At 38.6% G+C, this 20,464-nt stretch overlaps 2 protein-coding genes across 8 annotated transcripts in view; one reads left to right on the top strand and one right to left on the bottom strand.

The window, feature by feature from the left end:
• FRRS1 (ferric chelate reductase 1) overlaps window positions 1–10,177 on the top strand; it is a 27,905-nt gene extending 17,728 nt beyond the window's left edge. For all 7 annotated transcript variants that reach the window (XM_042030100.1, XM_042030097.1, XM_042030099.1 and 4 more), the window contains 9 exons: window positions 26–173; window positions 695–811; window positions 1,606–1,721; window positions 2,011–2,097; window positions 3,015–3,112; window positions 3,285–3,343; window positions 4,112–4,255; window positions 5,349–5,410; window positions 5,512–10,177. In XM_042030100.1, coding sequence (XP_041886034.1) covers window positions 26–173; window positions 695–811; window positions 1,606–1,721; window positions 2,011–2,097; window positions 3,015–3,112; window positions 3,285–3,343; window positions 4,112–4,255; window positions 5,349–5,410; window positions 5,512–5,604 — 924 coding nt within the window. In that variant the 3' untranslated portion in view covers window positions 5,605–10,177. The remainder of the gene's footprint in view (window positions 1–25; window positions 174–694; window positions 812–1,605; window positions 1,722–2,010; window positions 2,098–3,014; window positions 3,113–3,284; window positions 3,344–4,111; window positions 4,256–5,348; window positions 5,411–5,511) is intronic.
• The window catches only part of PALMD (palmdelphin), a 47,259-nt gene continuing 36,703 nt past the window's right edge, over window positions 9,909–20,464 (bottom strand). The window contains exons 5-9 of the mRNA XM_042030105.1: window positions 18,644–18,758; window positions 17,725–17,758; window positions 17,517–17,627; window positions 15,722–16,819; window positions 9,909–11,563 (exon numbers count right to left, since the gene is read on the bottom strand). Coding sequence (XP_041886039.1) covers window positions 11,520–11,563; window positions 15,722–16,819; window positions 17,517–17,627; window positions 17,725–17,758; window positions 18,644–18,758 — 1,402 coding nt within the window. The 3' untranslated portion in view covers window positions 9,909–11,519. The remainder of the gene's footprint in view (window positions 11,564–15,721; window positions 16,820–17,516; window positions 17,628–17,724; window positions 17,759–18,643; window positions 18,759–20,464) is intronic.

Genomic DNA, 20,464 nt, shown 5'->3' on the forward strand with positions numbered 1-20,464 from the left:
GTGTTAAATATCTCCTGTTTTACAGAATGCCCTTGAAGACGTGTCATGGAGGCTTGCAGATGGTGTTCTTCAATGTTCTTTCAGAAGGCGTATTCGTCTCCCTGCTTATAAAGGGAGACTTAATCTGGATACCAGTTACTACATCTTTCTGGCAGATGGGGAAGCTAGTGAAGGTAAGCTTGACTTATGTATGGTTGCTTTTCTTATAACAGCTCTAAATGAGTTAGTAACCCTTCTGTAAGACGTGGCTTAGCTGAGAATTGGTGTCTGAACTAAGGTTTCCAAGTTTGAGGCCTTTAATTCAGTCACCTTTACTGCTTCTCTGGATCATGGGTTTGCTTGTGGAAGTTACTGCAGATTTACTCATACATGTGTGCTCACTTGATGAGAGGAACTGATACCTTCTTGAGAACTGGCCACATCTCGTTTTAAATGGAGACTAACATTAAAGGGACTTATTCTTCATGTCTTGTGCATGTAGTGGAGAATGGTATTTCCCATAGCTGAATGAGCTGGGTTTTGTGCATCAAGTGTGCAGGATAGCTTAGATGATGTTAGGTTCTTTCCACAGTGTGTGTTAGCTTGTATGATTATGCTCAGCTGTCACAACAGGGCTTGCATTCATGAATGGGCACACTTAAAAGTGCAGTGGCTTTCATAAGCAGGAAATAAACCAATTTGTGTCTCTGCTCAGGCGGACTAATACACAAACATCGTCGTCAGCCCCTGGTCACCGATGGACTGTACAACGTCACAGGTCTTCCTCAGGATATTGGAGGTTCCCGGTCCCCGCGACTTATCAAGGCTCATGGTAAGCTGCAGTTTCTAGTTTTGTGTCCCAGTTCTAGACTTGCTGAGACTGCAGAGTTATTGCAGAATAGGTATTCCCTCTTGACTGTCTGGCATTCACGTTGTGTATTCTGTTGGCTAGCAAGATCTGATACTCTGGTGGCAGAGGGAAGCCACTAATTTTTCATTTTGAGAACAGTGTTGTAAGATTCATTTTGCCCAGGAAAATGAACCTGTACTTGCCTTTCCCCTTAAATTTATAATTATGACTTGTTTACCTCTATCTCTTTGTATTTCAAGGTGTTCTAGTTGCATTTTTGGTTTAGTTCTATTTGAAATGAGAAATCACTCAACTGGCAGTCTGGAGACACTGAAGTTAACGGTTATTTTTTCTCCCACACTACTGGACTTTAATGCAGGTCCATGACAGAACTGTCACTCCTTCTTTGTCACACAGATTGTAGCAATGTCATTTTTCATCCTCTGATGTCGGAGTTGGTGATAGAATGGCTTCTCTCACCAGTATGTACAAAGTGTATTAGCATGTATGAAATGTGCAGTAGGCAGAGCTGCTCTGTTGTGCTGTGTGGGCAAAGTATGTTTATCTTTTGCGTGGGTGTTTCTGTCCTCTAGGAAGATAAAGGTTATAAAGCTGTAGCCTGAACCAGGTGATAGGTTTTTAATCATAGGTAAATTCTGACCATGTGCATATGGACTAAACTGTTACATAGTTTTCGAAGTTGTATTCATGTGCACTTAAGTTACCTATTATTTACCTTGTTGCACTTCTTGTGTGTTTATTTTTTCTATTTTCAGGAGCACTGATGTTTGTTGCTTGGATTACCACAGTTAGTATTGGTGTTATTGTTGCACGATTCTTCAAACCTGTCTGGTCTCATTCATTCCTATTTGGAAAGGAATTGTGGTTTCAGGTGGGCAAAATCTCCACATATCTCCAGCTGTATTTTTTAGCATTATTGCAAGCAGAACTATAAACCTACTAGATTGAAGAAATAGACTAAGCATGGTATGATTTACATCTTACCATGTAATCTTATAAAGTTGGAACAATTAAAAATCAGAAGTTCATCTACTTTACTAGTAAAAGTAAAGTCTAAAGTGGGCACTAAGTATATCTTTTAACTGGAGGTCTATTTAATGTCTTTTAATGATGTATTAAGAAAGCTGTAGAGTTTCTAAAAGCAAACTTACCTTTTCTAGGTGCATCGTATGCTTATGCTGACCACAGTCATGCTTACAAGCATTTCTTTTGTGTTGCCTTTTGTATACCGAGGAGGTTGGAGCCAAGTAAGTGTGTACTTTTTGTCTTCTTTGTTAACTCAAAGGTAAAGGTGGGACTAAATGAGTGAGGAGGTCCATGGACAACTAACATGTTACAACTATTTCTAAGCAAATTTCTGTGAAAGCTGTTCTTAACAAGTCTGATTTCAAATCCTACCAACACAGAAGAGGAATGTTGTGTCTTTTAAACTACAGCTGAAAAACTTCAGTGTTTTCCTTCCTTCCTCTTTCCCCCAAATAAATTCCTTACTCACAGTTTCTTTATGTACTATTTTGGTCTTGCTGTTTCTTTAGAGAATATGAAGGGGACAGTAAGGCTGTGATGGCTGACATTAGCATGGTAAACCTGCTGGAATAAGTGTTTTTGTGAACTCAGACATGACTGCATCCAGTGATAAGCTTAGTTTGGAGCAGTAACTAGACAGAGATTGTATACCTGTTGCTGTCACCTGTACTCTAATGCAAGGTGACATAAAAAGTTGGAAAGTCTAGAGAGTATCTGAATTCAAGGTGGGAGAATACAGTTACAGGTGTGAACTAGGGAAATCAAATAAAATGTTTTCAGGTGAGAGAGAAGACCAGTGCTGGGATGAGTTATAAAGTAGGCCTATCCTGAAGACACAGGATTGACGCTGGAGAGCTTGGACTATGGCTTTTGTAGTAATATTAGTCTGCTCTTCAGCTGGTAAAATTTCTCAATACAGCAAAAAGGTGGGACAAACCTTGAACAGACATACCAGTGTGTCTGCTACCAAGGCAAACAATCTCCATCTGGCTGCAGGGCAGCTTACTGTGTCCTGTTGCCTCTGCTGGTGCTGCTCCACTGTAACTTACTAATATAATGATAAATAAAATTTGCAACTTTTTGGTATCTTTTCTCCCTGTTTATATATTTGTATTTAAGAAAAATGTCCTCTGTTTAGCAAGCAGGTTTTCATCCTTATCTTGGCTGTGCTGTGATGGCCTTGGCAATCTTTCAACCACTTATGGCAGGTTTCAGACCATCTCGTCACGCGCCAAGGTACAACTGACTGATCAAGTTACAGCCACAGGAATTACCTGTGACTGTTACTTTAAAAATTCTTTTTACAATGGAAAGTTTTTGCAACTTGAAAGTAAGCAAAAATATTCTTTGACATCTGCCCCCTTCCCCCAACTATGTAATCAATAAAATGTGTTTTATTGTTTTGTAGGAGGCAATTGTTTAACTGGTTTCACTGGAGTACTGGTACAACAGCTAGAATATTAGCTGGTGAGTAGAAGTAATAATTGTAACTCTAATTTAACTGATTTAAAGGAGCTTTGTCCTTTGTCTGGGCTGTTGTTCATCTAAAACATCTATGGACATCCAGTCCAGGCATGTCTGAAGGTCCTTTTCCTTGTTGGCCATGTTTTGTGTGAGTTTTAAGGGGCGATTGGATGCAACTTAGAGAAAAAGTAACTTTAAAACCAAAGGAATTACTGATAAATCTGAAATAACTCTGTAATGAGGACCTTTTCTTATCTTCAGAATTTTTTTTTTTTGTCCTGGAAGATATGAGAATAGTGTTCTTACAGTAGCATAGTTCAGTGTTATTTAATAGGAGACAGGAATTTCACTTATAGACCCAGAAGCTGGGTTTAATTCTATTAATAGAGGCAAGCTTCCAAAGGAACCTTAAGCACTAATACTGTGGTGACTGGTCTTGTTGGTAGTCACAAATGCTAGTGTTTATGTGGCTGGAATGTGATAGGGCAATAAGCAGGTTGAAAAAACCATCTTGGCCTTTTCCTTTTCTTCCTGTCTCGGCCCTCACACTACAAAACAACCCCACACAAACAACGCCACGCAAACAACCCCCTATCCCCCCCCCTCAAAAAACCCTCAACAACCTTCTGCTGTGTGAACTCCTTTAACCTCATTCCTCAAGCAGTTTTAGGTAATACATGGGAAATCTATTTACAAAAGCTTTGAGAGCATTTTTAAAGTATACTGGCACAACATTCTTACTGGTTTTTCTATCTTGTTTTTACTGACTAGTGGTAACCATGTTCTTGGGAATGGATCTGCCAGCACTTGACCTGCCAGATCCATGGGACACCTATACAATGATTGGCTTTGTGGCTTGGCATGTTGGTACTGATGTTCTTCTGGAAATACACAGCTACTGTCTCGTTCGTAAAGGTACAAACCCACCAAAACTCCTATTGTTGCCTTGCTTGCTGAGCATAATACCAGTGTGGACTGAATTTCAGGAGGTGTTGTTTGGCCTCTAACTTGGAAGCTGAAAGGGGGTAACTCTTGAGTAGTAGTGTCCTATAGACAAATTAATATGGAAGTAAACCAGTTTTCAAGACGAAAGTGTTCTAGAAAAGTGGGGTTTGTGCCATTTAAAATAGTAGCTTCTCATTCCTCAAACCATAGTTCATGGGGGACTGAAATGTGCAGACTGAAATGTGTAAGTATTTTCTGAGAATCTCTTATTTTTGGCCATAATTTTGATCCCAGTTGGGTATGTTAAGTCCAGGTTAACTCATGCAGATTTAATCTGCATTTAATTGTTGTCAAATTGCTGTTATTGCAGGGGCAAGCTTGAATGCTTGCCATTTTGACTGACCAAGGGAAGAAATGTGAAATCCTGACTCCAGTATGTCTAGTGAAGAGATGGGTAGTAACTTCATTGGAAATTGTTAGCTCCAGTGGCTGGTGTCACAGGGAGGAGATGACTGTGCACATGTGAATGACCTGTGTCTAAGGCTGAGATGAGGCATCTGCAGAATTGAAGAGTGGTTAATTAAGAGTCTGTGTAAGATGGCATGTGAAGGAGTGATTATAAAGGATGTGAATTTAAATTTAACTGCAGTAATTACTTCTGAGAAATAGGGGAATTACCCTGAAGTTTTTGGACAATGAGTGTTCTTATGTTAGCTAATGAAAATAACACTTAATTAAATCCAGTTATGTTAAAATGTAAAAGGAAAAGGTGTTAGCTCAAAACTCAATGTTTTGATTATTCAGTCTAGCAAAAGAGACAATTTTTTTTCTGACTTCAATGTCCAGAATTTACTTTTTGTAGGTCAGCTCCAGAATAATTTTTCATTTGTGCTGTGAGTGTGATAGTAACAGGTCATGAAATGTCAAATGAAGCTTCCAAGTCCTTTTCAGATTTGATGCTGCGTGAGACTTAGTCACAGGATCAAGACTTCTGCAGTATAAAAATGAAACCCCCCTTCCTCTTAAGGGCAGACTTGACTTCTGTTTTTCTTCCCATGAACAGTTGAAGTGATAGAGGATGACAGAGTACAGATACTGCAGTCACTCACATCTGCAGAAGCAGAGGTGAGTCACAATTTGGTATCTAACTGCTGTGAAATCAGATGATTCTTTGTTTAAATCAATAAAAAGACTGACTAATGACTTTTCTTTCCCTTTTCTTGCAGGGTTGTCTGTTTAAACAGATTGTGTTAACCATCTATGTCTGTGGAAATATAGTATTCCTTGTTGCCTTCCTGATAGCAATCAACCAAGTATGAAATAAGTATTTGAGAATTTTGTGATGAAATACTGTGCAGTTGAAAAATCTGCAAGGAATACTTTTTATTACAACTTTTTTCTCAACGTGTCCCTGAAGATATAATTGAAGAATAACAGCACGTGCATGTCACACTCAGTGTTAGGGAGATCTGGAATTCAAATCTAGAGAGGAATCCTGCAAAAGCTGTCTTCGGATGGGACTTTTAATGGGAACCTTTGCCTGAGTAAGGAATGAAATCTCTATTTTTTTTAAGCACACTAGTTAATTTGATTGAAGCTTATGGGTTAAAAGAAGACTGAGAAGGTGTGCTGAAAATGTTATTTTGGTAGACAGTTCCCTAAACCTTTTGTGAATATTATTGGGGGAACTGCTAAGATATGACTGATCCAGATCAATCTGTCCACTTTACTGTGTTCTAATGATATGTGATAGGCCTACTTCCTGCTCATGATAGTTTTGTGCATAAAGAAACTCCCAACCAGACAAACCACAAAACTTAGTGAAAAATTGTCACAAATGCAGGTTGATGCATGAGCTAAATAGATAAAAGTAAAATGCAAAAACCACTGTCTGCTCTAAGAGCAGTGTACTTACACAACAAGCATAGGAGTTTAGGAACTTCAGTCCTTTAGTAAAACCGCCATTTGCCTCACTCAAAATACTGCTCTGTCTCATCCCTCTTGGTGCTTCTAAACCGTGAAGAGAAAATGTGTTTTCAATATAAATGCATTAAAACCTATTGTAACTTACGCAAAACTCAAATCTGGAAGAACCTGTCTCTTTTTATGGATTTCTGTTTTACTGTCTTTGGTTGCTTGTGGCTTCTGAATTACTTGACTGTTGGAATGAGATGGATTTACGCCAATTGATGCTTTAATGGAAGTGAAAATACTTGCTCTGGAATGTTGCAGTTGTATTTGTGCTATTGAGCAAAATGTAAATTGGGAGCTAGGTTAACTTCATAAAAAGCAGCTTCTGTTAGTGTTAAGTGAGAGCCCTTTGAGCTGGCATATCTAGAAGACAGAACTATAAGAATTCTGCTAACAATTCTATTCTGAAAGAATAATGGAGGGTAATCTTTTAGTCAACAAAAGATTTCTCCAAATATATGAACTAGGTACAGAGACTGGAAAGGCACTGTATTGCTTAACTTTTTTGGTTCATGGTTTGCCTAGGTATGGAAGGATACTCTTGAAGTGGCATTTTGGAAATGAAACCTTAATATGCTGTGCAGTCACGGTGCTTTGCAGTTGTGTTTTGTGGCTCTGAACAGCTTGCTCCCACACATCTTCATTTTTCTTACTGAAAAGTATCGATTTTTAGTTGTAACAATTCAACATCTATTTTTAGGCTAGGACTACTAAGCTAGCTGGGAATTAAGGTGTTGGGAGTTTTGGATAGAATAGTAAGTAGTGAGGCCTGACTTGGTACAGACTTTTACAGCAGCATCTCTACAAGTATGGCTAGCTCTAAAATACTTGTAGGTGTGGGTCAGGTGGTGGTTCTCTGCAGTTACTAAAGCTGTCTCGTTCTGTGTCTTCCTGCACCTTCCCAAGTCCACAGTGCCTGTTGCATGGACAGGTAATATTCAGGAATATTCAGACACATTTGTCTGTAGTCAGTGATCTTTTTGGCTGCTCAGATATCTGATTTAGCCGTAAGGGTGGTTATGGAGCTGGGATTAATCCCTTTGTCAGCAGCAGCTGACTGCGAGTGAGTCTAAGTTGAATCATCCCCCTTAAAAAAGTCATGTGCAGATGATTGGGAAAGGGGGACTACGAAGAAGTGAGTCATGACCCAGGTTGAAGGGCAAGAAGCATGGAGCCAATTGTGTGGGTGTGGGGGGTTTTTGAGAACTCTGATCTCAAAAGCCTGGGAATCTCAGGTTCATCTACTGCTAAAGTTTTGTGGGACTCTTTTGTCTGCTGTGAGTTTATAGAAGAAAAATCACTCAACCTAGGCATGATTGATGGCTTTTTAAATTAAGGTTAATGCTGGATTCTTTCTGTAATACAATAGCTGTACTGAGGGTTTTTTCATTTACATGTGATAATGAACATGGGTTTTAAAAGATGAATGTAAATATCTCAATAAAAGTTCTTGTCCCTTTTAGTAATGTGAAAATACTGTCAAATGGAAACTAGAAAAGTCTTGCCTAGGAGCAAAATGGATTGTCTGGTTTTTTGTAGATGTTGTTTTATAAATTAAAGCTATCTAAATCCTTCCTGTAGAAACTATTGTTGAAATTGAATGTTAAAATAGTTTCACATTTTAATGGAGTTTCTTTTCCTCAAGAAGAAAAAAAATTCCTCGTTCCACATGTAATGCAACTTTAAAATCGGCAAAATTGTTAGTTGTTCTGGATAACTTCTTTCTTCCCAGTGCTTGCAATATTGTCTAGTTTCTTACGGGAGCCCTTATGTGCAGTATTGTAACTTAATTGATTGAAAGACTTGCTAATTTTACATCATTTCTGTTCACACCACCACCCCTGCCCTTTTCCTGCATGATTAATAAGAGGAAGTAATGTGGCATTGCATTCTAGTGTCTTCCAAAGTTTTTGGTATACCCCTTTGAAAAAAATCTGTGAAGTGTTTGATATTGGCAGGAAAATAGGTGACAGGTATAAATTTGTGATCAGTCTCACAAGTACTTTACTGGTTCAATTAAGTTGTTAGGTGCAGCCTCCAAATACTGGTCATCTGCTCTTGGCTTAGCTAGAAATCATGTTCTTTGCCTGTGTTTTGAACAAAAATTAATTGGTGCACACAACTCCAATGTAATGGAATTCACTGCTACTTTGTTTCTCTTGAAGCAATTTTTCACTAGTTGATGTTTCAGGCTTCAGAAAGAACCAGGGGAAGGTGTACTTAATTTCTCCTTCTCACACTGAGTGCTACATTTTTTTCTGTTTTGTCAGAAATCAAAGATGGGGAGACGTCTAGGTCAGTGTAATAATGGCCATGTTTTTGCCTTCACCTGGGGAAGGCTGAAGAGACGATTGCCTGCTTTGTGCATTCTGTCACAGTTTGTAACACTACGTGGCGCCCTTGTTCAAATAACAGCACTTCTGTTTTGCTTGATTTCTGTAAACTGTCAGTGAGAGGTTGAGACATGTGAAGGTTTTCCAAAATAGGACGGTTCCTAAATGAACTAATTGGAAAAAATTTCATGCTTTATGAAGAAACTCGATCTTTAAATTCAAGACAGCTCATACAGGTGGTCATTATGGAATGGGTGTTGGCTTGATAGCTATGCTTAAGCTTTTGTTTGAGCAGGTATGGATGGTTTTCTTTTGTCATGTGGGTATATCCTTTTCCAGACAATCAAAGATGAACAGCAATCCTTGCGGAAAAACTGCAGTATTCTGCGTTTCTGTGCAGAAGTTAATACCTTCGTGGTTTTAGACCTTTTTTTGCAGGCTGAAGTAAGAAGAATCCGAGTGAATAGAAGGATGGTTAACAGGGATGATCTGCTAGTAGGTCTGAGAAATGATTTGCTCACATAAATCTGATTCCAGCTTTTCTAAGGGGTTTGAGTGAAGGGAGAAACTGTTATGTCCTGTGCCACTTCCTCAGGGATACGTGTTTTTCAGAACATGCTTGGAACCACCTGTTTTAGTTCATACCTGACCTGGTTCAACCACTGTCTAGCTTCTGTTGGTCTTCCTTGTGCTGTGCAAAAGTGACTTTACATAATGTAAACCACAAAATTGCATCACTCTGAACCAGCTATTTATGATAATGATCCTACACAAATGATACTGCACTTAAAGACTCTAGCTTTGGCTTTGCTTCAGAGAGACTTTTGTCTTGCTGGACCTTAGAAATCACTTGGCTTTAATGATTAGAGTTTTGCATAGCATCTCTACTGACATTTGAAAAAAATATTTTCCACCTTGTATTTCTGTTCTTGTTGGTACAGGATGCAGGAAAGCTCTGGGGCTATAGCACTCAGATGATGAACACTCCTGCTTTCCAGAAGCACAAAACTTTTCAGTCTTTCTTTTAAACTACTTTGACTAGTATTGTGATGGTAGTTGCTCCGTTTTCCATGTTATTCAAGTTTAATAGTACAGGTTGTTGGGGAGGGCAGAGGATGAGTATCCATAGCCATCTGCTGCTGTTACAAAAACTGCTCCTGACTTCTTCATATCCCTCACCTACTCTCATTTTTTAGTGTATCCTTAAGAGTTGAGGGTGAAGCCTTCTGCTCTCACAACCAGCAAATAACAGCAGAAGCATAAGGAAAAAGCCCACCATAGAACAACAACAACAAGCAACAGGCTAGACATAGAGGAAGTGTACTATAATAAAATTTATTTGTTCTTATCTACTATTCCACTCTCCAGGTAACAATTTCTGACAGATCTTAAAATTTGAGATTATTCCCCACATCATACTGGGAGCCACCAAATGTTTAGAGGCTACAAGTCAGTCAATTACTACCATTGTGCCTCAGTATGAGGTAGTAACTTCAGTTTCCTGCTTTGAAAAGAAGACCAGTGAAAAAATTATAGTAGGGTTTTTTTTTTTTTTTTTGCTGGTGCACAATTTGAGTCACCTATACCAGAATACCACAAGCTGAGCTTTATCTGTTCAGTGTTACAAATGAGGCTAAGACCTAGTGAATTAAAGCTGTTGGACTGATTTGAGTATAAGGGTGTGGTGTGCTGTGCTATGAGGCACTTTTTCCGCCCAAGAACTATGTACTGGAAAATGTCACTTGGATGTGATTTTTCTAGGTGTGATTGTACCTTCTTTTAGGGCCCTTACCTCCTCCATCATGTGGAAAGAATTAACTTGTTCTTTGGTGGGAGCCTTGAAACTTGCTGGAGAACAGTGCCCAGCATTGGCTGCACCTGTAACACATCTTTGTTTGCATCTGCAGGACAAGCCCTTGGCAACTCAATATTTCTGGTGGGAGGCTTGCCTGATTTTAGCTCCCCAGCCAGCTGAAACCTAAACAGTATGGTTGTTGGGTTTTTTTCTGTTGTTGGGGGTTTTTTTGTGTGTTTGTTTGTTTTGGTTGGGTTTTGTTAGCTTGTTGGTTTGTTTTGTTTTTGTGGTTTTTTTTTTTTTTTTGATGAACTGGTTGCCTGTCTGGCAACCAGTTTCTTGGAAAAGCAGGGCTTTCTCAGCAAGCTGGGAGGTGAAACCATGGTCAGGAGGTCAGGCTGTTTGTATTATTATGCACAGGATTTATCTGTGAGGTTGTGGGTGGGCAGCATGTTTGTGGGATGGTGAAGAGAGCAGGGTGTGAGGATGGCTACACTGTCATATGTAACATAAAAGGGTGAATGGACTATGGAGCTCTAGAAGGTGGCTAAATATTTAAATATGCAGGCTTAATTATTTTTGGTTTGTTCTGCTATCACTTAAAAAGGAATGCTTTACATTTAACCCAAGGTAGTATAATTGGAAAGCACTTTTTATATTTACATTCTTCCTGCTCCTCTCTCACATTTTGCTTTTTATTAACCAATGCTTTTACAAAAAGAAGGCTGAAACAGCATTTTCAGTCAAAATTAGATTGGCACACTTTAATGTGAAACAGTGCCCCATGAAGTTCCATGGAGATGGGTGTTTACCTGCTCTGTGTATATAGCAACAGCATATTTCTGATTGTGAGAACAGGTATGCACATGTCTTCATACTTGTATATACACTGCATTTATGGCCTTAGGTAACTTCCCACTACTTTTAACAAAATCCAGGATGTGATTTGTGTATGTGTGGCAGTTGGTCAAATCTGGTAGTCTATTAAAGTCCATTGGATTATGCAGAGGGCAAAATAGCCCATGAAACAGAGGAGAAAAACAAGCATTATGATCCAGAAAAAGTATGTGGAAGAAAGTCTTCTTAGCTTTATCTGCTTTGAGTGGTAAATTTTACTTCCATGTCATTACAGCTGTTAAAGCACCTTTTTCCCCAGCTTTGCCATTCTCATCCTCAGAGCTGAAAAAATAAACAAACAAAGCCATTGCATTTTAAGTCTTTCTTTCTATTTCTGAAGCAAAATCCCCTTATTTAGAAAAATGAAGACTACACATACCTCCGGTGGTTAATCCAGCAGAATAAGCGTTGTTTTAGTGTTATAGAAAGAAATCAGTAAAAGGTGTTAGTTCTGGTAATTTTGCAATGAAGTGAGTATATTAAGAAATTGCTCTGTAATAGCTATTTAAAAATTAGCACAGCTATCTTCTGTTTTGTCTCTGTTACGTTCACTAGCACATTACACAGAGTTGGTTTTGCCCTTGACTGGATGCTGACAGATTAAAAGGATGTATGAATAATTAAACAAACTCTTTGTTTAAACTAAACTCCTCAGTGGGAGCTGTAACTGTTTGGAAACCTTTTAATTTTCTGTGATGCTCAGAGAAAACTTTCTTCTTGGTGCTGTGAGTCAGAGTGTTCAATCAGTCATGTTTCTGATTTCATCTGATGCAGTAACAGTACCTGTGTAAACATCAGTATGGCTTTTGTCTGTAACTGGGTATAATGAGGGTAAGTTTGAAAGGGACACTGCAAGGCAAATGATTTAATGTTAAGGTTATTTTTAGAACAGCAACACAATGCTGTTGTTTGATATGTAAAAGCCTCCCCCCAGCACGTTGTTGATCTGAGAATGCAGTGGGAATAATCTCCATTACTCTGACCCGTTAGTTTGAAGAGTCACCCAAAATAGCATGTCTCATTCCTTCACCCTGCATACGGCTCTGCTGAGATGAGGGGTCAAAGCAGCTGTTTACTTGATTTACACATGTCAGCAAGTGTCCAACTTGAGTTATGTTTTGAATGCTGAAGTTGCTGCAAATCATAGAAGCATCTGAGTGTAACTTTATATCATAGAACCACTGATGTTAACCTTAGCTCTTACAAAGACACTGTGTACTTTTTACAGGCTGAGGAATTCTGAAGGATTCAAGTCCTCAGTGTGATTTGAGAACAGTCAGTCTGATGCTTCACTTATACCTCATAGTCTGTTTTTTTTCTTGCTCTGTACATTACAGGAACAGATGGTGTGCATGAATCTTCATTAAAAAGGATTTTTGTATTTTACTTTCTTAAACACAAATGGAGCTGTCTCCATTGTGTTTTTTGAAGGTTGCAATGCTTCCAGTGGTAAGGAGAAAATAAAGCTCATCTAGACTAGCTAGCTGCCAAAAGCCTTGGACCTTTGTGTCCCATGAGAACCTGTTCCACACTGTCAGTAGGTTTTGCTGCTTACTCAGCTTTAGTTTTGCATTTCCTTACTCATTTCACTATGTCTAGCCTTTGTTCCCTCACAAGGACTTTTCATTTCCCTAATGAGTATTGCATCTTCAAAACATTTGCACTTGAACTAATTTGCCTGAAATTTAAAGAAGAAAATAAGCTCTAATAATGCAAATACAGGTGTACCAATTAGTGTTGCCATCCTTTTCTCTGTATGGTTTTTCTGAGGGCACATACTTTGGGATATTGGTGGGGACAGGAACTTGTGGGGAAAGGAAAATTGTTGCTATATGGAGAGAGGTATGTCCTACATCTTTGTAAGCTTGTGAGCATGAACAGCTCCTAATTTAATCTGATATTTCTCTATATAGATTGGCACATGGAACAATTCCTCTGCTTCTGTGTCCTTGGCCATCATTAGCTATTTCAGTTACTTGTTCTGAAGGTTCATTTCTTTCCTAAAGAACAATTGTTACGTGAGGGGCCATCATGCTGGTCTGTCCTGTGATTCTTTGCTTTCCATTGTCTTTCAGAGTCCTCAGTGCTTGTTTAATGTTTAAATGCTGCAAGTGCCTCCTAAAGCTTCAGTTTCAGAGAGGATTAGTTTTTCTGTTTTACTGTTTGTTGTTTTAGTAATGAATGATGAGCTACCAAAAATAATTGGCTCCCCTCTTTTCTCTAGTGGTGTTTAGGGTGAACCTGCTAGGGTGAGCATCAATGACTGCTTTGAAAACAACATACTTCTCTAAGAAACAGCTCTGTATAATACATTGTTCTAGATGTAGAGAGGCTTTCCTGGTTTTGTTTCCCTTTTAGAAGTCTCAGTAGGATTATAGGTTTGCTTGGGAAAAATTGAGTCACTTCCTGGCTTTTTCCACTGATCAAAAATGTCCCAGGGAGTGACAATAAATAATTGGAGGGCTAAAGAAGAATATGGCTTAGTTCCAAATTCTACTAGCCATTAAGATACTCACTTGGAGGCAGTGCTGACTGGGGGAATTTTTGAGGCACTTGCCGAACTGCTTGTAATTTAGTTGGGATTCATTTTTCCCAACTGGCCATTTTCTTACTGGTGGAATAGTTATAAGTAAATGGGTGAGACCAAATACTGATTTACAGGACGGATTCTCAAATATCTTTGCTATATTTGCACTTAGTCCTCTTTTCTGAAAGTAAGTATTTGTTTTCCTTTATCCTCAAATGAGAGTTAACCAAGATTGTTTGGGAAGTGTCTGAGTGGAAGGGAAAAATGTAGATATTTCGGATGCTTCTCCTGGGAGACAAAAATAAACAGGAGTTGTTACGGATAGAGGTGCTCAGCTAACATCTCGTGGCCTGTATATGGCCCATCTGAATGATACTGCCAGCTTGTAGTTACTACTTGGAAAACTCTTTCCCAGGATACCTTCAGGAGCACCTACTCAGCAGGCTGTAGGATAAATGACCTGTTTCAGTAGAAACCTGCTGGTGGGTGGGTGTGTATGCCTTCTCCATTACCCTATACATATATGATGGGGGAATTAAGGGACTATGCCCAAAACATAATGGGCTGGACCAGCTTCTGGAGTGGTTTATCTTGCCTGTACTACTTCTGCTTCCAGTTGCTGGCATAAGAGCTGCTAGCAGCAGCCCTTGGTACTGGAGGACACAGGGAAGCACACAGATGGCAGGATGGTGCTTGAGGAAAGCAAAGGTCCTCAAGTAATAAAGTATAGTGGCCTTTTTGATCAGAAATGCTGGGCAGCACTGCTGGAATATTTCTGGCTGTTGTGTGCATGTCTCCATGATATTGATGCTCTTAAAAGCTGAGAGCACTGCTTGCTGAGCAGCTCTTCCCAATCAGTGCCTACTGATGCAAAAATACTTGAAAGTTCTTACATGATCCAATGATCATCCTCTCTCCTGGCTTTACACATAGTGTAAAGAATTCCTGGGCTGTCAATACAGCTTTAGGCAGGGCCCAAACTTATATTTTTTCTGCAAATTGTCTGGAGGGAGAGAATGTGGGATCAGGACCCCTGATCTTCCTGTAATTCAGCCAGTGTTCTTTGCTTCGAGTAGAATGTGAGTACTGTCTGAAATCTGCTGCTCTGTAAGTATACTTAAGTGCAGTTTAATTGTCTGCACGAAAGTGCAACATAATCATAAAGAAGAGTTTTCTATGTTTCTGGAAGATTTTGCTATTGCTTTCAAACTTTTATTATAAAACTTTATAGTAAGAAATAGATACTGTATGTATTACTAGAATATAAAAAGTATTCAAAAATAACTCCATGTACTATTGGACTAACCATGTATAGTGATGAAAACTGTTTCATTATCTTTCAGAAGCTATGAAAAATATCTAACTCAGGTTAATGAAAAAATGTTAAAACTTGCATAAACACTATCAAGTCAATGTTGGCAATGTTGATTCCTTAAAAATACGAAGTAAAGCTAGTTATTAAGCAGTCTTTCTGATTTAAGGTGTAACTTGGATGATCTAGGAACTAGTTGGAATGCAGACAGGTACAAAAACATGCCAGTGAGGGAGGAGGAAGTGTTAAGTAGCAATGCTGTTAGTTACCTGCAAGAAATGAAAACTAATTCTGCTAATTGTGGTAGCATTAATGGAACTTGAAAGAGAGCTACTTTTAATCTTTAAAGGTTACAGGAATGGCTGTTCTGTGATAGTTTATTTTCCAAATTTTGATACTGTAATTAGTGCATTGCTAAAGACAAAATAATTCAACAGATCCAAAATGTAGATTGGTAAAGAGCAAAGAAATTACTATTAATAGCATATTAGTCTGAAACAATCCAAACAATGCAAGAAGTGAAACAGTTGCCAGCAGATAAGAGCAATATCAGTTTGCTACATGAGCGAACAGCAGTGACACGATTTTCCTTTTCTGTTACCTGTTAGCGAGGGATCTTCTGTACCATCTCCAGACATCCGGCTGTGAAGATGAGCATGGTGTGTCGGTGAGCTTAAGTGTTCCTCTTGTTCTTGCAGGGAAATGGAATTTTTGTGGGCTACCTTGTTCAGGCTTGCACCCAGACTGCTCACAGGGTTCGTCTGTGGGACTTCTGTGGTTTTTCTGTTGGGTGGCTGATAAACTTGACTGTAATGGCCTATGGGATGATATGCTGGTTTCTCAGATTTGCTGTCATCTTCATCATCGTCATCAATGATAACTAGTTCTGCACGGATAACTCCATCATATTGGGACAACTTCTGGTTTGCTTCTGCATCGTCATCATCAATGCGCTGATAACCCATGAAAACCATTGTCACTGGTTCAGACTCATCCACGTAACAAGGTACAGCCTGGACAATGTTGTATCGAACGTCTTCCTCATCTTGAGGTGCAGGGGATGTTTCATTAGGATGACAGGGATTTAAAAACCTTGTCTCACTGTGTCTTTCTCTTGTATTCTGGTAAGGTTTTAATTCCTCATGTGCAGCATTTCTTTCTTCATTATGAATCATCCTGTTTTCATGATTAGTGTGCACTTTCTTCTCTGAATGGGAAATTACTGGAGAGGGAGACTTTGGTTGTATTACCTTTGGAAGATCAATCCCATTCTCTTTATTTTGCTCCATAAAGGGCTCTGTTTTGGGGGAGATCTCTGTCTGATGATTGCTAAATCCATTCATCTCTCTTTTGTCAGTGCCTTCTGGTTTTGGTCCAGGGACTAATTTGTCTTTCTGAGGAGTAACTGGCCTGCAGAATTTGTTTGCAAATACAGGTTCATGGTACTCTGTGGGAGACTGAGAATTTTTTTCAGTTGCCTGCCGTAGCAGTTCTTCCACTTCAACAGGAGCAAGTTCATCCATCCCATTTTGTGTTGTGCTCCCATTTGAGGATACTGCATAGACTGACTTCCTGCCATCATCATAGACTTTAATTCCTGTCTCTTTAAACTCCTTTGAGGGAAGAGGTATTGTTGATAACACTGTGTTTTCTCCTGTCTTCATGTCTTTTTCAACCTTAATTTCCATGGCAAACAATGCTGTTGAAAGAAACAAGTGCTTAAACTGGTAATGCAGTAGCTGCAAGAAATACAGGAGTTCTGACAGTGATAGAGAACATCTGTCAGAATGCATTATTTAATATGTGAAATTATCACATACACAACCACTATATTAGATTCTCATTTTGAATGTCCCCTTTTATCCCGTGGAAATAAAATTTCATTTAGATCTAATTCTGTGAGGAAAAAATCAGCTGTTGATGAGACAGTTTTCAGTATAGGATAGACCAAGAAATCCAGACTTAACCTTGGCTCCTGGCATTATGCTGGACAGTAGGAGCTGAAAGAGCTCAATGTGCTGCGATGCCAGAGTCTTGGGCACTCTGAAGGGTTAGGAGGCTTTGTAGTAGTTGGAAAATAACCAGAGTACTGTTAGCTGCCCAACAGCTGTAAGTGCAGATAGAAAATGTGAAATGAGTGATATGAAGGGAGTCTGTACTTAGTTAGGCAGAGGAATGAAGCACTGGAAAGAAGTGTCAATGGTGTTATTCTCAGTGGCACATATCTTACACCACTCCCTCACCTCTCAGTTTTGATGACCTAACTGGTAACACATCTTAAATGAGAATGTCTCTCATATCTGTAATGTCTATTCTTTGCTTAAAGTGTATTAGATTCAATATATAGGAAGCTTTTGTACATATTGACACCTTCTGGAGTTACTAATAAGCAGTACCTTTTCTCTTTTCTTCATCATCGGTATTAGCATGTGCTGTACTTCTCAGTGCAGAAGGTCTGAAATACTTGGGAAGGTCAGGTATGCTGGCATATATGTAGTCTGCTGCCTCTGAGTAGAGAAGATCCACAGATCCACAAAGCATTAGTATGTTTTAACTTACTTCTACAAGGACCTTTTAAAAAAATATTCTTTTGACTAAACGTACCTTTTTCAAATCCTGCTTTTTCAGTCTTCACAGACTAGGTGGGAAAGAGAACCATTAACAATAAAAGTGATAGTTACTTTTAAGATGTTAACTAGACAGTGCTTTGGTTTCCCTGATAGTTTTAACCTTTTGTGTGTGCAGCTTCATACAGAGAAGGGGCTAAAAGTGAAACATGCTCAGTTGGAGCATGGTGAGTGAGAAAGTGAAATTTCTGTGAGTTTTTTTGCTGATATGATTCCAAGTCAAACAGGGAAGGACAAAAATATTATCAAATGTTTAAATAGTGACCTAGCCTCCCACTGTGGCCCAACCTGGTTGGCTTCAAAGATTTTTTTTTTTTAAAGGTTCTACTTTGGCTTTCCAGTTTTACTTATCTCCCTGTGTATCTTTAGAGAATGTGTGTGTGTGTGTGTATGTAAGAACAACTGGAGAGATGAAGTTTAGTTTCATCGCTGTATTTTTTGAGATGATTTAAGATGATTTGAAAATATTAAAATGACCTTTTGACAAAGACTAATGACTGATAACATTATGTATTTCATCATAACCTCTGTCAGGGGAGAACATGATGCAGCTTAGCTGGGCACATCACCTGAAGGACTATGAGTAGACCAGGTCTGTACCTGTTATGTCTGTCTCTGGCTGAGATGCAAAGTTGCCGGGTGTCAGTGGCAATGCTGTTTTGTGGAGATGTGCTATAGATTGAGTAAAGGTAGGAATCACTCCCCCACCGCCATAAATAAGCAAATAGAGAGGTATGGGCACTTAAACAATGTAACATCTTGACCCCTGGTGTTTGAACTGCTGTCACTTAAGATAAAAGCTTGTGACCACTCATGGGTTCCAGCTAGTTCCCCTTTCCCTGGTTATGATGATGATTGAGTAATAAATTCTATTTCTGGAATAATACAGCACTAACCTTTATTATGTCTTCTGTTGTTTTCTCAACAGACTTCAGTTTCTTTAAAATGGCTTCTTCCTTAGCTGAGACTTCCATTTCTTTTCTTTCCAGAGCCTCAATTTCCTTCTCCAGTCTGCAATCACAGTTGCATTTGATTTAATATTAGGCAGAGGACAACATTGTAGAGTTGATGTATTGGGAATATGGACATTAGTAGGGCTGGTTCTACTTACCTGGTCAAACTTTGCTCTTATATGAGGTCAGCTTATAATTTCACACACATTGGGAAATACGTGTAAAATAGTATTTTCATTTAAAAAGAAAAAAACCAAAACCAAACAACAAACAAAGCCTTCCACATGTAAACATGAACTATTTTACCAGTTAGGTTTTGGCTGATAGGTTAATTATTTTCTTTTAAAAACCTTTATTGTTATGTGCAAGGAATATTGAGACTCAGGAGTTAAAATTTCTTTCGGGCTTTCGACACTTGCTGTAGGTATATATGTTACAGCTCCCTTCCCTACCCTTATGTGTTAAGTCTATGTTGTATTTTTTGCATGTTAAAGCTGAGTACAATGATTAAAGTATCTTTTTTTCCTGATGAGAGTTTTTATTTTCTTAGTGTATGACAAACACTTCTAGGATAAAAAATTTAATCTCTTTATGAGACAGGGAGAAAGCTATGCTGGTTATTCTGGGTTAAAGCACACCTGTAAAGTATCTCAGTCAAGTTCTTTGTTGAGTTAAGGCAGTGACTTAAACAGGTGTCCTGTATCCTATTTTTTTATTCTTTCTAGTCAAGACTGCTCCTTTCTGCATAAGTATGTATTTGTTGGGTTTTAGATAGAATTTGCCTTATTAGCTGAGTAGTTGGGAGGTCACTTTTCCATGAAGATCTAGGATCTAACTCCAGATTTAACTCTGAAGTCAGATTTGAACTGAATGTCTTATGCTGTAGGTTAATGCTGTATAACTTCAGTCTCCTGGTTCTTTTTAAAAGAACTTTTTTTAACTTGAGGAAAAAAAAGTGAATTTTGAAAGCATCCATATTTGAGTGAAATATGCCTTCCTTTTTTGAAGGAGCTTTTGAATCCATGCTGGAAATCAGTGACTGTAGACCTAAGGCAGCTGCAACTGATACCATGTTTTGCTGAGCGAAGTCAGAATAGTCACAACTAGATGATCTGAGACAAAGTTACAGACGTGGTTGTAGAAGTGTTGGCCTATAACACTGAGGGAAAAAAGTGTTGTATTTTTGTATTTTGACTTCTTTACTATGTGCTAGGATGCACAATATTACACCAAAATCACCATGAGTGATTAAAGTCTGTCATCCCTTTAAAGTAATCAGACTAGAAAAGCTGAATGCAGGTTGACACATAAGCATTATTGATTTCCTTGTGTGGCTGAGGAATATGAATTAACATTATGGCTCTTGCTCTATTTAAACTCAGATATGTAGAGCTACACTAATGGGGCACTATGTGGACTTTTATCTGTTGGTGACAACGTCCTTTTTTTGATATACAAAGGTATCACAGGTCTCAGAACTGAGATGTGAAAAAAAAATACCTTCCGGATGAAAGTAAAAGCTAAAAAAATATTTTAAAGCTGCTAAATCTTTGGACCTGAGCTCTCCAAGACAGCTTTAGAGCCCTGATCAAAGGTACTGATTATAGTGCTAAAATACAAAAATTTTTATGAGGGGATGAATATTTTTGGACAGCTATAAAAGAAAGTAATAACCATGTGCCATGTTTTGGCACTTCTTGTGGAACAGTCTTTGTTTAATCTCTTGAGATGTTGCGTTTTTTAGATGAGACTTGATCGCAATAT

Source organism: Corvus kubaryi, unplaced genomic scaffold, assembly GCF_017639235.1.
Source record: "Corvus kubaryi isolate FWS band 111438036 unplaced genomic scaffold, C.kubaryi_AGA036_p1.0 37334, whole genome shotgun sequence".
Classification (NCBI taxonomy): domain Eukaryota; kingdom Metazoa; phylum Chordata; class Aves; order Passeriformes; family Corvidae; genus Corvus; species Corvus kubaryi.